General features: G+C 30.4%; 1 protein-coding gene across 1 annotated transcript in view; it reads right to left on the bottom strand.

Moving 5' to 3' along the window:
- Window positions 1-3,220: 3,220 nt before the first annotated feature.
- The window catches only part of LOC124368129 (gustatory receptor for sugar taste 43a-like), a 36,025-nt gene continuing 24,796 nt past the window's right edge, over window positions 3,221-14,449 (bottom strand). Inside the window, exons 2-6 of the mRNA XM_046825403.1 lie at window positions 8,297-8,717; window positions 7,385-7,659; window positions 6,716-6,784; window positions 5,320-5,409; window positions 3,221-3,289 (exon numbers count right to left, since the gene is read on the bottom strand). Coding sequence (XP_046681359.1) covers window positions 3,221-3,289; window positions 5,320-5,409; window positions 6,716-6,784; window positions 7,385-7,659; window positions 8,297-8,717 — 924 coding nt within the window. The remainder of the gene's footprint in view (window positions 3,290-5,319; window positions 5,410-6,715; window positions 6,785-7,384; window positions 7,660-8,296; window positions 8,718-14,449) is intronic.

Below are 14,449 nucleotides of genomic sequence, written 5' to 3'. Positions count from 1 at the left end.
TCTTGTTATAAAGAATTTATATTGAAGGAATTATTACAATTCTTTATGAAATAATTAAGTAACTTTAAACATTATATTTAATCTAATAAGTTTTGCAAGATAAAGTCAAAACCTAGAGCATTGCTAAATTAGAATTAATACTATTACAATTTACTATCAAATTCAATGTACCACAGTAACAGGGACTTTTAATATTTGTCCACAGAAAATATGCATTTCATCTAGTAGTTCACCTTTTAGGTATTTTCTACTTATTATTGTTCACGTTATCTCATTTATTAAATCTCTAATGTTTTTAGGTTACTCTTGTTCCTAGTACATTCTGTGTTTACTTACTCAATTGCTTTTCTTATTTTATTTAATTTCATTAAACATGTCTTCCAACACTAAAAAACCTCATGCTAATATATATGTTCTAAGTGAGCATATACGTATATATCAAAACATAGAAATAGTTGTCAAAACAATCCTGTTATACATTTAAAACTCGAGTGCGCGGTATAATTTCTCGTTACACACAGGTACTCGTTATATATCTGGTAAGAAAAGAAATAAAAATTAAGTTAAAAAGGGAAAAATAGAGTAATACAAATATTCAAATGTACAGAGTCTAAAAACAATGTGCTTTGTCTTGTAAAGGTTTATGTTATAAATCATACAAAAGAACATTGTTCTGCTTTACTAAAAATTGCTTACTATTTGCTATGTTTCTTAAGTACTATATCAAATGATATTGAAATTGTTTGTATTAAAAATATGATATGAAAATTTCATTTTACGAAGTATTAGTATTATTGGTTTTTTCTTGGATGTAAAAGACAAAATAAATAAATAAATACTTCAGAATAAATATCACAAATGCTGCAGATACTGAGTAGATGATGAAGTTCATAGACTTACCTTTACCATAACTATATGCTTAAAATATTAAGAAATTCTTATTAGATCAATATATTATATGCAATATTAAGAAATTGCACAAAGGAAAATGTCTCAAACACATTTGATACTTATTATATGTTTTATTAGAAATACAGTGCATTTGGAAAATTAAAATTAACAATGTATCCCAATTCTTCAATATGAATGTTAATTGTACTGAGTAATAATGTGTGGCACTCGGGAGAAAATCGGAAAACTGAATTTTAAATTCAACTTCTATTAGATGCTAATTTTGTATTCCTGTCAATTTCCTGACTTAGGAAAACCGGATCTTGTTTGAAATACATTACAGCACACTGTTAAAGCTTTGTTTATTGATATTAATTATGATTGTTGCATTTTTTATTTGACAACCCGTAATTTATCGTTCATAAATGTATTGTTCTATAAAAGTATATTAATCACAGTGAACATGTAATCTACTTCTTTTTCTAGAATTTTATATATACTTTGTTTATATTCTTTATAACACAAAAAATATTCTATTATTTTTTCATATTGTTTTGATATAACTTTTAATATAACTATTATTTGGCAGTATACATGAAATTGACCATTATTACTTTTTAACTAACATTCAAAGACTATTAATTTTTAAATATATTACCTAAACGAGACATTCAGATTAACAACACTGTAAATATCCTATATATATATCCCCGGCACCCCAAAATGCATTAACCCCCGCTTTATTTTGTAGTGTAGAATATAAAAAACAACATAAAATACAAGGTGTTAACCAAAAATTTTTAAAGTTGGCCGCCATATTGGAAAAAATTATAACCAACTTCCAGTCCACATAGCTCCTGAACCATTAGAGATATTGAAAAACTCTCAGGGAAATCAAAAATGTATTATTTTGTAGAGTAGAATCTAAAAACAACTCTTAAAATACAGGGAAGTTCCTTAAAAGATTTTAAAGTGACCGCCATATTGGAAAATGGCGGCCATCTTCAAACAATTTGAAAGTGTATCCCTGAGTGAAACTTAAAATTGAGCAAGTTCCAAATTTAAAGTGTGGTGCTAAGTCGTGTAATTTAAAAAGTTAGCTGTTGGATCACTTTAAAAAACTCACCCTGTATATATATATATATATACAGACGCGTGTGTAACTGACTCACTGACTGATACGTATATAGATACAAATTCTAACATAGTTCTAGAAGTGCTGAAAACTTGAAATTTGGCACGAAGATACCTTTTGCACTATGACCCACAGGATAAGTCTGAAAACTGGACTTTTTTAAATTTGAAACCCCTAAACTAATTCGTAAGAAATCGCGCATATTTACCCTTGCAGGCCGTTTTTGTAAGCCCGATAGCGGGGGAACTTTTGGAGCTAGCTCGGATCTGCCGGATAACAGTTAGTCAGGAATGAAGTGAACAAAAAAAGGTTCAGTGACTTTTTGTCCTATCTTCGATGGTTAAGCAACTTAACGCTCGAATATTTGACTTTCCAGAGAGTTTGCGCTAAAAATAATGTTTCGAGCCCAATAGCGGCCGAACCATTGGTCGTAGCTCAAATCTGATTGATCCAAAAAATTAGAAAATTGAGCGATCTACAGAAAAGGTTCCGTGACTTTTTGCTCTATCTCTATTGGTTTGGCCAAAAAAACGCGTTTAAGTACAAAATAATATTTTGTAATTTTCACGTAAGAATTTAGATTTTGGGGGTCAATAGCGGCCAAACCATTAGTCGGAGGTCAGAACAAATCGAAATTGGGATTTAGGAAATGACCTGATCTACAAAAAAGGCCCAGTAACTTTTGGCACTATCACCATTAGTTAAGCCGCAAAACGCGATTACAGTATGTGCAAATTTGTAAAATAAAAACTTTGTAATTTTCTTGTGAGAATTTAGATCCGAGCGCAATAGCGGCGCTCAAAAATTTAAACTCAACATTGTTCTATTAAAAATGTACACAGTGGAAACTTCCGTATCTATAAATCTTTTACTCTTAAAAGTATGACTTTAAAATTTGAATTTGATTTTCTTAATAAACTGTAAGGATAATAAGCTTAAGGAAATGCTGACACCAAAAATAATAAGAACCTAATATTGATTTTACGTTACTTATTAAGGTTCTAAGTTTTATGTGTGATAAAATTAAATTTATTGTTACATCTATCGTGTGCTAAAAATATGTTAATTCACAAGTAACATTCATTCGAAATAAAATTATTCAATTAAATGTATAATGATACATTAACTAAGTAGATAACATACTATACGAAGTTTTGTACTATTTTTAAATATCAAAACCTATATTTCTCTATCCTAGGTAGTTGGTGGTTCAGTCTGGAACTGGATCAGTACTGCCAAGTATGTTGTAACTGCTCCAGCCATCTGTATACAATAAAAAAACAATCACTGTCACAATGATATTAGTTACCAATTGTAGGTTAAGGTAGCTGATTCAACAATTGGTCCCTACATTATAGAGATATTATCTGGTATTTAGGACAGTAAAATCCTAATTTTACACGTATATATTTTCTTTGATATAAATATTTTAGTAATTATTATTTTAATAAATTACACTACAAAAAAACCTTACGTAATAATAACGTACTGTATCTGTATTACTAAATAATACGTATTAAAGCTGCTTAATACAATGACGAAAAACAGACGCTCTCTCTCAAACACAATGTTTAAGTACTAAATTTACCAGTAAAATATGAAATTCGAACTTTACACTTGAGAAAACACCAAATCATCTGTATTTAGTTTAGTAGTTATCAAGACCTAAGTGTAATTTTAGGAACTTAAAAGCGACGAGTTCGTTATATATATATATATATATATATATATATATTATAAGTATTCTATAAAGGTAAATTTCCTATCTAGTATTGAGTGTAAAGAAATTTAGGTTTATTATTTACTATAGGAATGTATGACATTTGTTCATATCTGAACCGTTTTTCTTACATTATTCTTAATAAAAACCACCCACCTTTAGCCAATTCTAAATTATATTTTCAATTACTTCCAGAGATATAAAAAGATGGAGTGCTATTCTTTTAAGGAAATCACAATAACGTTTCTAAAAACCCCTTTCAAAGTAAACGTTTCGTAAAAAAAATACTTTTATATATTATAATGGTATTTTTAAATTTTTTTACTCGTCCTAAACATTTGAGAAAATGTAAAATATATTTTTTAAAGGTACAGTTTTTTCATGTGGATATATGCATAAGCGAACCCTCCACAAGTACCGTTCTTATTAAGATTTGCCTACTTTTTTCTTTAGTGTTTCATCCAAAGTATATATCGTGCTTCTTATACATTTTAATTTGCCTAAAAACCAGTTATAGCCGGATTTTAGGTTTCTTTAGCTGAATTAACATCTGCGGATGGGATAACCAATAGGTGTATTTTCACTGCAACATCCAAGCCACCAGATTCCACTGCAAGAGGGACTTGTCCTTGCAGTTTGTATGTCCATATTACGTTTAACTATGATCTATATAATTTCCCTTACAGGGTTATAAATAGTGAACCAACCTATTATTCGGCTAATACGACCTGTGACATAAGGTAATTTTACGTCAGAAGTGGCTTTAATTTTTACACAATAATATATATCTCTCAACTCAAAAAATTGAATTTTAATGCAACACATTTCAATTTCTAAATGGTATGACTGCCAATATTCTATCAGAAACCAAACAAAACCATGCAGTTTTCCAGATGAGCTTTCTTCCTTCCAGAGTTTGAAGTCAATTTAATCATAAAAGAAAATATTATTAGTTAAATTCCAAGAACTATCCTAGTAGCTGTCTAGCCAAATCTCTAACTAATAATCCAAAGGAAATCTACAAATCCCAATGGAAAATCAGAAACATCCCTGCAAAGTAACGTAATAATAATCCCATACATGTAACTCCTAACACCTTCCAAGTACACTTTTATGGGCATTAAACCTACTTCACAACCCTATTGACACCCTATTAAGTGTCTTTCAGTGTCAAATGCCATGGAATAGTACAACGTAACAACTGGTAATCCAGGTTATCTTACACGAGAAGTGTAAGTAAATATTACAGAAAATTCGATCGAGTTATTTCTCCCCATGTCTATAAATGACATTGGAAACCGTAACAACAACTTCGCTTTAAATGTGAATGTTTTCTAGCTCCCATTGGAGGCGCCGAGCATTTTGGTGGCTAGAAAGGATAAATAAAGTTTCCAGATAAAATCTTCTCTTAGTAACTATTACAACTTTCTGGTAAGCAAGACATGATTCCCTGTCTAGGTTAAAATAAAACGGTGATCCCTGTTAATAATTTCAAATATTAAATTATAAATAAAGATCAGTAAATAAATTAAATGGAATTTAAAATATACACGAGTTATATATAAAGTGTTACCGATGTGAGAGTCTCGTTGTGGATCTGGAAAAAGCCACGAGCTGAGAATCTTGCGTTGTGGTGAGGCAACTGCAGCAGAAACTCTTCCATCTGGAAATCCATAAGTAATAGTTAAACCACGCAACTAAATATACGTAATAAATTTCATATAAATAATACATGATGAATTTAGCATGAAAATCCTCATTCATGTAGTTTTACAAAATTGTACTGAAAAAAGAAATTCATCAATTGCTTAAGTGGTTAATTTAAGGACAATCCAGAACATTTAATTTAACCAGTATGTATGTATCGGAGCAATGCTGAGAGGCAAATTTCTTATAAATTAATGCGTACGCTAAAAATGCTAAAGTTTAGAGATATTTTTCATGGTTTTTATGCGGGGATTTTTTACATAGCGGTAACGAGCATTCGTCCTTTATGTCACAAAACTGGTCTCGCCATTTGTTGGTTCTGTAAGATAACCTCCTATTCTAGAAGTATCTTTGTATGATTTATGATTAAATCTTCCACTTTTCCAGCTTTATTACTCTATATTAATTATTATAATAGCTTTTTTATGCCTTTTACCTCCTGTATGTGTACTGGTAGCCAGAAATCTGAATAGTATATTCGATCAACAGTAATAGAAATCGTATGTCACAGTGACATTGGACAGTGTACAGTGTAAACATACTAATAAATAACATCTTTTAACATAAATTAAAATTCTTATATTTTCACAAACGTTAGCATATTAATATAAACGAGTTAGACCAGTGATATAATGATCTGTAGCCTAATACTGAGATTGTAAGATTAAATATGAACTGAGCACTGAACACAGTTATTTGTAGCGAGTGAGTTGTTATATACACAGCGCTTACACATATTCCCACTTTCCACATCAACATGGGCCAAGAGTCTTATTTTAAATTTCCACTTTGTCAATTTGTCAGAACATACTGTACAGAGAGATTTGAAACTATCTTGAAAATTTTATATAGCTCGAGTGTAAACATTTAAAATTACTTTTAATTAACAAATTGCTTATTTGGTATGTAGTAAATCCCTCATATCAGTTGCTACCATAAATATTGATGGATATGAGTTTTTTTACCAACACAGATTTAACACGTTATTTTCATCAAAATTTTAAAGAAAATGAATTCCAAAATTATAATATTGTTATATAATTAGCCAAATAATAATAATAATACTCTAACCTGAAAAATATATTACATCACATTCAACGATGATCACAATCACAATCGACATAATGTTGATTGTTAAGATTCAGGTGGTTAAAATATCAGATTCATCTCCAAGCTAGAAATCTTTGATTCAATTTTATCTGCGACTATTTTTTGTGTAATACCAACATAATGCTCCATAGATGTACAATATGTTTCTTTACCTCTTTCTTAATATCAGGATCCAGATCTTCGTTGATGAACTTGCAAATTGTCGTCCTTGTGTTGTCAGCCTGAACATGTACGAATAATATGAAAAATATTACTTATGAATTAACTTTTTATCGTAGTAGTATAGAATCATAAATGTGTATTGAAAATATTTAGTTTATAAAACCCATTGCTTAGAATAAAACATATTAAATTTTTAAATTTTTCCGATTAGGAGGAGATTAAAAAGAAACACGTAATTCCCTTACTGGTAGTTCTTTAAATTGAAACGCATATTCACTTCTGCAGAGGAACAATTATTATACTCAGCACAATAATCATATATGGATATACTAAATTTAATGTCATAACAATAAACCTACTCTACCAAAATATTACAATATAATAGTGTTACATTTTGAAAACACTTTTATAACCTTCCTTTTCACTTTTTAAATGATTTAATACAACTCTCTGGAGTTATGTGATACCATACTTATAATGAATATCAAAATTAATAAGAATATTTTAACAAAGTAACATAGAATAGATGTCGTATTAGATATTATATTGATTATTAAAGCTAATATCCTACAGTCATTCGTTTCTGTATACAATAATGTTAGGTTTTCATTTTTCAAAATTAGAGTTATATAGTATTGCTTCATTAAAAAGCCATTTACCGAGTTCGTGACATCTGTGCTTGAGGTAACCAGCAGGACCGCGTAGCAAATGTACGCCAAAGACCAGGCTCCCTCATTAGTCATATTTAACACTTTACCAGTTTGGACGTGTAAGAAGAAGAAGTAGGACCTGGTAGTGACGTGAACAAATAAGGAGAACATAATAGCCATCAGCTGATCGCAGTAGAAGTCATTAGCCTGGTGTACGGCGTCACACAGCATCCAGTATGTGTTCATCAGAGTCTTCAGTTTCTTGATCTTGGACAGTACACTGCCTGTAAACACAGAAATTAGACAGCAAATGACAGATTTTGAGCACTCATGATATTACATCGTATTGGACCGATTTGTCATATGCACACATTTGTTACACTTTTCTACACTGGAACAAGTTGCTCATGGTAAAGTTTTTAATCTTGAATATTATGATGAATGTGCCATTCGGAGTTGTATTACAACGTTTAAGTACTTTAAAGTTGAAAAAGACAGAAGTATAATACCTTAAATTGGATTGATCAAGAAGAGAAGGTTAAATGGTTTCTTAGAGAGCACTCAACATTTTTTGAGGTAAAATACAATGGTTGAAATGTTAGTATTTCCTAAGATAGAAGAGATTGATTTTCCAGGAGTTTTCACAAAGAGTGTACATCAGTACTGACATAATAAGTAGACCAATATCTATAAAAAAATACATAGTTTGTCCTCGTTGTTCGTAATGAAGAATGGCAGTATCTCATCGTATACAATATGTGAAGACCCAATCTTGGCTGTCTGATGCAGAATATACGGGTGTTAAAAAGCATATCATCTCCCGTTATAATAGTATCCTTTTCTATCATTATATATTTTCCTTTTTATTTCAGATTTATGAAGAGGGAATATTTCAAAACTATAAAAGAATTGTCCACTTACGTGTTGTATGAAAGATTGCAGTATCAGGCAATCTGCGACCCATCAGGGTTTGTTGAGTTACGTCGTAGGCAATTTCTTCTGTTATCCTGACGTTAACTATCTTGAAACCAGTTGTGATAACTTGAGCTACATGTGTGAAGTGGAGTAGAAAGGCAACTTCGGTACAGTACAACCATAGCGAGTTGGCATACACTAACAAGAAGACCACATCATTATCTGCATTGTTCGTTATAATGTTTGCGAAACCGATCATAAACAAATACGTTGTAATGACAGTGAACACGATGATATTTACTCGGATTGTGATCTCTGGAGTCTGATCCTGGAGGTCTCGGTAGATTCTCTGTAATGTTTCACAAACATCAACAATCCTTTTGTGGTTCCAGGTGCGGTAGAAGAAAGAGAAAGCCAATATAATTTGCTGAAATACAACGTTCAAAATAATTGCAAATTTAATGGTATTGTTTTCTTCTTGATTGAATGTGTCATCTAAGATGGTTAAGTAGACCAGGATGCAGGACACTACTTCTTGCACAAAAAGGAATGTTAAGCTCCATAAGAACCCTGATAAAGAAAATGTCAGTTCTTTAAATTTCGAAGGGCTTGAAGTATTTTGAATTGGGAGACCACCAAATGTTCGGCAAAACCAAAGGACATCATTTGGAAAAACATTCATGATGTATGTAACATTGCCAGTGATATTCTTCAGAAGGAGTATTCCAGGATGTTTGTATCTATTTTTCACTTTCACTGATTGTAAAGTGATATTAAATATTGATAGAAGTGGTTTGTTTGTTGACCTCTATTACAGAACAATATTCGCAGCATTTCTCTGATTGCGTTAGAAAGTATTATTAATAAAAGTGAAATTATTTGCTATACGCCATTCTTTAAACTTGTTACTTATTTATATTGGCTGTTTAAGCATTATTTTCAAGATCTCTATTTGCTTTAAATTTGCGTTAATTTGCTTCTAAAAAAACAAATCTATTATTGTGATGAATGGTAAGCAAATAGACAGATAGGACAATTGCATATTTAAACACGTTATTTTTTATCTAAAATCATATTTAAATCTTAACGTAATTATTATGCAATAAATATACAAACAAATATATTCCAAAACACAGAGTATAAAAAACCAAAGTAATGTAAATTGCATAATAATGTACTTCGTTTTCCAACACGTATTACTAAATGATTACTATTTCAAACCTACAAACTTACAAACGTTGCCAAGGTATGGAATATTATAAGAGTAATTTGAGATTGCAAAAGATAATGTCATCGTCTAGGCTTATTTGCACAACAAGTGGGAGCTTTGCTTTAATTTATTTCTTTTATAATTACTTTAATGTAAATTCTGTTTACTTAATCAGCAGCGGATGGATTAGTAGAAACATATTACTTAATAATAATATTTAACTTTTAATTGTAATATAAGTAATGTGCGTTATGTTATGATGAAAAAGTGAAATGTAATTTTGATACTATTAGAATTGTATAAAACTAACGTAATTGGGAAGATAAGTTTGAAGTGGGATTTTCTTCCGAGAATATATCTTTCTATATATGTGAATTCAAGTAATTAGCTGTTAAATTTCTTTTGTGGAACTTTTGGCCCAAATAAATAGCTTCCCATGTATTAGATGTCATTTATAGACTACTGTACTAACCCACTATTGATATGACAGCAACAAAAGATAAGTAACTAGTTGGATTCATTACTTGTAATATTCCAAAATTAATTATTTAAAAATTGCGAAGCATAAAGAAATCAGACTGTATGAGAGATTTTCTAATGTCAAAATTAATTATTGTTTCCGTAATTCAGAAGATCGCTTATAATGAAACTGGTACAAGTAAAGAAATTATCGGTTTAAAACGTCTAAAGTATTAGGAAATCACAGCATTATCAAAATATAAAAATATTCTTTATCCCTAAATGACCGTTTAAAATCAAACTAAAATTTTATATGGAGCCTTTTAAGCGAGATAAATGGTAAAAATAAATGTATAAGAATTAAAAGCAATATACATATATTCAAAACGATCTTAACCACCCTGTCATGCATTGAGTTGTGAATAACCAGCCAACACATGTATTAGATGTATGCGGATTTGTAAGCACTCAAACATCCAGGGCTTGTGTGTCAATACGATGATAACCGCTGTAGCTCATATCCACAGGGGAAATTCGCTAAAACCACTGTTAAACTGTAACTGTAGTTTGAGTTACTGATACAGGAGACAAGTCTCTACACAATGAGGAGAATGTGTATGCCAGCATTCCAAGTTGTGGCCACATCTTAGAGTTTCCTCTGCACTGACACGACTGTATTGTTTGTTCGTTATTAACTCAAACAGCAAACTTCCGCCGTAGTCAGGTGTACTTACTGTCAAGGTACAAGGTAATGTTGATAAATAAATAGTTCTATGAGCTATGCATTATGTACTTTGAGCAGTTGCTAAGAAATTTGTAGACGATGTTTCGTATATTTTTGTTTAGAGTTGATAGAAAATGTTTTATGCCTGTCAGTCTTTAATTATGAATACTTATATTTAAGTATTATAGCGACACAAACTCGAGGAAGTTGTAGCGAGATTGATATGAGCACATTGTTTCTATTAAGAATTCATGTGCCTAACAAATAAATGTAAGAAACGCCGCTAATTAAATATTTAAAAAAATACACAAGTCATAAGGAAACGTTTAAAGGAGAAATATTTTTAAAGGATAACATGCTTTATTTCTTTATATAAAATGTAGTCTACTGTATAAACATGGAGATATCTAGTTAAAATTTACGGTTGGATTGGGAACTTAAGTCTCATAAATTGTAACTAATAATCTGAAGGAGTCGTGGGCATACTATGTATGAAGACTATTTCTCACGTTCCAAATTCAGTAAATACGGTAGCCTCTACGATTTTTCGTAGTAAAGATTTAATAAACACTCTTGTGCTATTGCATTTAAGTTTCGCTTTCAAAAACAGTTCGTAAATAGAAAATCCTCGCGGGTTTAGATATATTAGAAACTCGAGGGGCTAGTGAAGAGCGTTTTCTGATTATACTACTAAATCATTGCCAATTGACAACCTCAGTAGAGAGCTGCTCTAATACATATATTTTAAAGACATATATTTTTATACGTCGCAGAGTCGTTTTGATTAGAAGTAAGCGTCGACTGTTTCCCGAGCCAAGATGTTTCCTTAGAAATCAAACGGATTACGTCTGGGTTCATACGTTCATAGAACAAGGTTGCTAGGACTTTCAGGTTTATTTACAGTTTTGATGATGCAAATGTTTCCAAGGGCATGGTACGGCGAAGCAGTAACATAAAGCTTAAGTTGGCTCGCGAGACTTCATTACTATACGCTATACGTATATCTTATTTACGATAAGAATAGTTTTATATTTGTATTAAATGTTAGGTCTGTTTGTAATGGGTTTGATTAGTTTAAAATATATATATAAGTTATAACTATTTTGAGGAATAGGATGTTTAATCATTGCAATATCTAGGTGATAAATATTAGTTTTATTGCAATGTAAATCCACGAGTTGCAAGGAAATCTAAAGTATAGATGCATTTTAACAGACTTATAACAACTTTCAGTATATAGTTCCAATAAGGTTCTTACACAGTGCCATAAAACAACATATTTTTAGTATATGTTGCTTAATAAATTCTTTAAAAGGCTGTGTTTAATATTGCTTTAATTTAAAATAAAGCTATTTTTGCAGAAAACCCGTAAAGATTTAATTTGACGGTTTTTTAAGAGTATCTGTGTATTATCTTTGGTTATAGATAAACATTACAATCATTTTCTATGTTTTAATTATTAAACGTATGAAATAATATCTTAATTATTCGTTTTTATAAATGATTTTCAAATACAAACAATTCTCAGAAACCATTGTGATCACGACTATTTTACTTATATATGTTTCCATGATATCTTGAGAACAAATTAACCTAAAGGTTTCAAGTAGGATCAAGCAACGTGGAGCATGGCCCTGCCAGGTGGTGGCGTTGGGGGTGGTTTGGAATATACCTTTAAGCCGTTGGACCCCAGGTTAAGTGTTTAAGAGGGCTTCTTAGCCCTAACTTCGCCTGGTGAAATAAGACATCTTTTTTTACTTTTTATCATTAGGACTTATTTCTATGTAAAAAATTGCGATTCACTCCATATCAATTAGCTGAGTATCAGCCAAAAATATTTATATTGGTCTCATGGGCAATCAGAGAAAATTTAAAAATGAATAAATCGGTTAACAAACTGAGTATGACCATTCGAAATTTTAACATGTTGCAGCGAAGCTCGAGAGCTGATGTGACCTTTTCCTATCTTGTATATATTTATAAACGAAATTGCATGAGAGATATATTTTACATACATAGAATATATGGCATGAGAACGGTTGAATAATATTTATTTTTAAGTTCATAAAAGAGAATATTATATAATAGTTAAATTTACTAAAAGCATAATACACTAACAGGATAAATATAGAGTAACGTTTTATTTTTGTCTTTTGAGGAGTCTTAATATTTTCAAGAATATAAAATAAATTTCAGACCGGCAATGCATGAATTTGAATGTATAGCTTTCGCTCAATCAAGTTTACATATTATCATACGATTAATATCTCAAAAGTATAACGCATAATTTATAATTAAAACTGAGAAAATGTTTAATCATAGCAAATTATTGTATTACTCATAAATCAGGAAGAATTTCATTAGCTTCTCTTTCTAACCCATTAGATATTTTTTTCAAGCATAATTTATAATCATATGATTCTTAAAATTGTACATAAGTACTAGTTTACCAAGAATTTAAAGACAAAATTATTATGAAATAAAAATATCATAACATTATTTTTGACATAAAATATTTGGCATTGATTTGTTTGAAGTGAACTTTAAAGATATGCTGTACAAATTGTATTGAATAAAATATTTGATTCAAACCATGTTAATATTAATTGTTTTCAACGTTTCCGAGACGTTTAAGTATTCTAAAAATAGATTGGTCAATTAATCGTAATTACTTATCAGGTATATTTTTGGATATATGATTTTGATACAATTATTGTTAAAATTGTATAAACTGGTATTTTCTGAAATGCCTTTTCTTAGGAAATATACTGCATATAAACCGACATACGGACTTATCCATTATATACTGGTTATGTTTATGTTTACAACATACAACGTTTGTGATGTACAATGGGTTGATTTGGATTTCAGTTCCAGATGCCACAGTCACACATTTCCTTTGTCTGTATCATCTAGTCCGCCATTGCATTGTAGTACATATAGCAAGATAGGAACAAGCTATCTATCCAAAAAGGTCCGGCTAAAATTTCAGTTTCCTCCTGAATAAACTTCAAACCACATTGCATGTTGTGTGGCGTAGAATGTGTGTAAAGACATGATGCCATAAATTAAATATAAAGTGCAATAAATTACACACGCAATCAAGTTACATGAAATCCTGAATTTCATAAAATATTTTAGTTGTTCATTAAAAATTATCATAAAGTAATTTAATTATTTATTTAATTTAGTTTTAAAAGAAATCCTATATATTTTCTTTAAACTTCAAATTTATTATTTTAATATGTTGCACTTAATAATCAGTTGTACTACAGCAAATGAAGCAGGTTAACGATAAAATTCATGCTGAGAAATTCAAACACAGCGATCTAACAATAAGCATTTAATGCCTTCTTGGTTCACAACATTGTAGAATCCATGTATTAGATTTAGTTAAACTTTTAGATTTGGTTTAACTATGTAGATATGACTGTTAATAAGCTGTATTTAGTACATATAAACTTGTTGTTGCTCTCTTAGGACAAGAAGCTGAAAAGGCTCTCATTATAGTTAGTCATAAAAGGATCTTTGGGATAGGTATGGTTGGGGGGCAGTGTAGCCTTTTGCATGAGGTACTATATATCACACAGCATGCACAGTATCTCAGTCCTATCCTCTTTGAAGAAGAGGACCAGTCTCTTCAGTCATAAACTTTTAGATTTGGTTTAACTATGTAGATATGACTGTTAATAAGCTGTATTTAGTACATATAAACTTGTTGTTGCTCTCTTAGGACAAGAAGCTGAAAAGGCTCTCATTGTAGTTA

This window comes from Homalodisca vitripennis, chromosome 8 (genome assembly GCF_021130785.1).
Source record: "Homalodisca vitripennis isolate AUS2020 chromosome 8, UT_GWSS_2.1, whole genome shotgun sequence".
Taxonomy (NCBI): domain Eukaryota; kingdom Metazoa; phylum Arthropoda; class Insecta; order Hemiptera; family Cicadellidae; genus Homalodisca; species Homalodisca vitripennis.
Note: the sequence above shows the minus strand (reverse complement) of the source record. Positions and strands in the feature narration are given on the sequence as shown.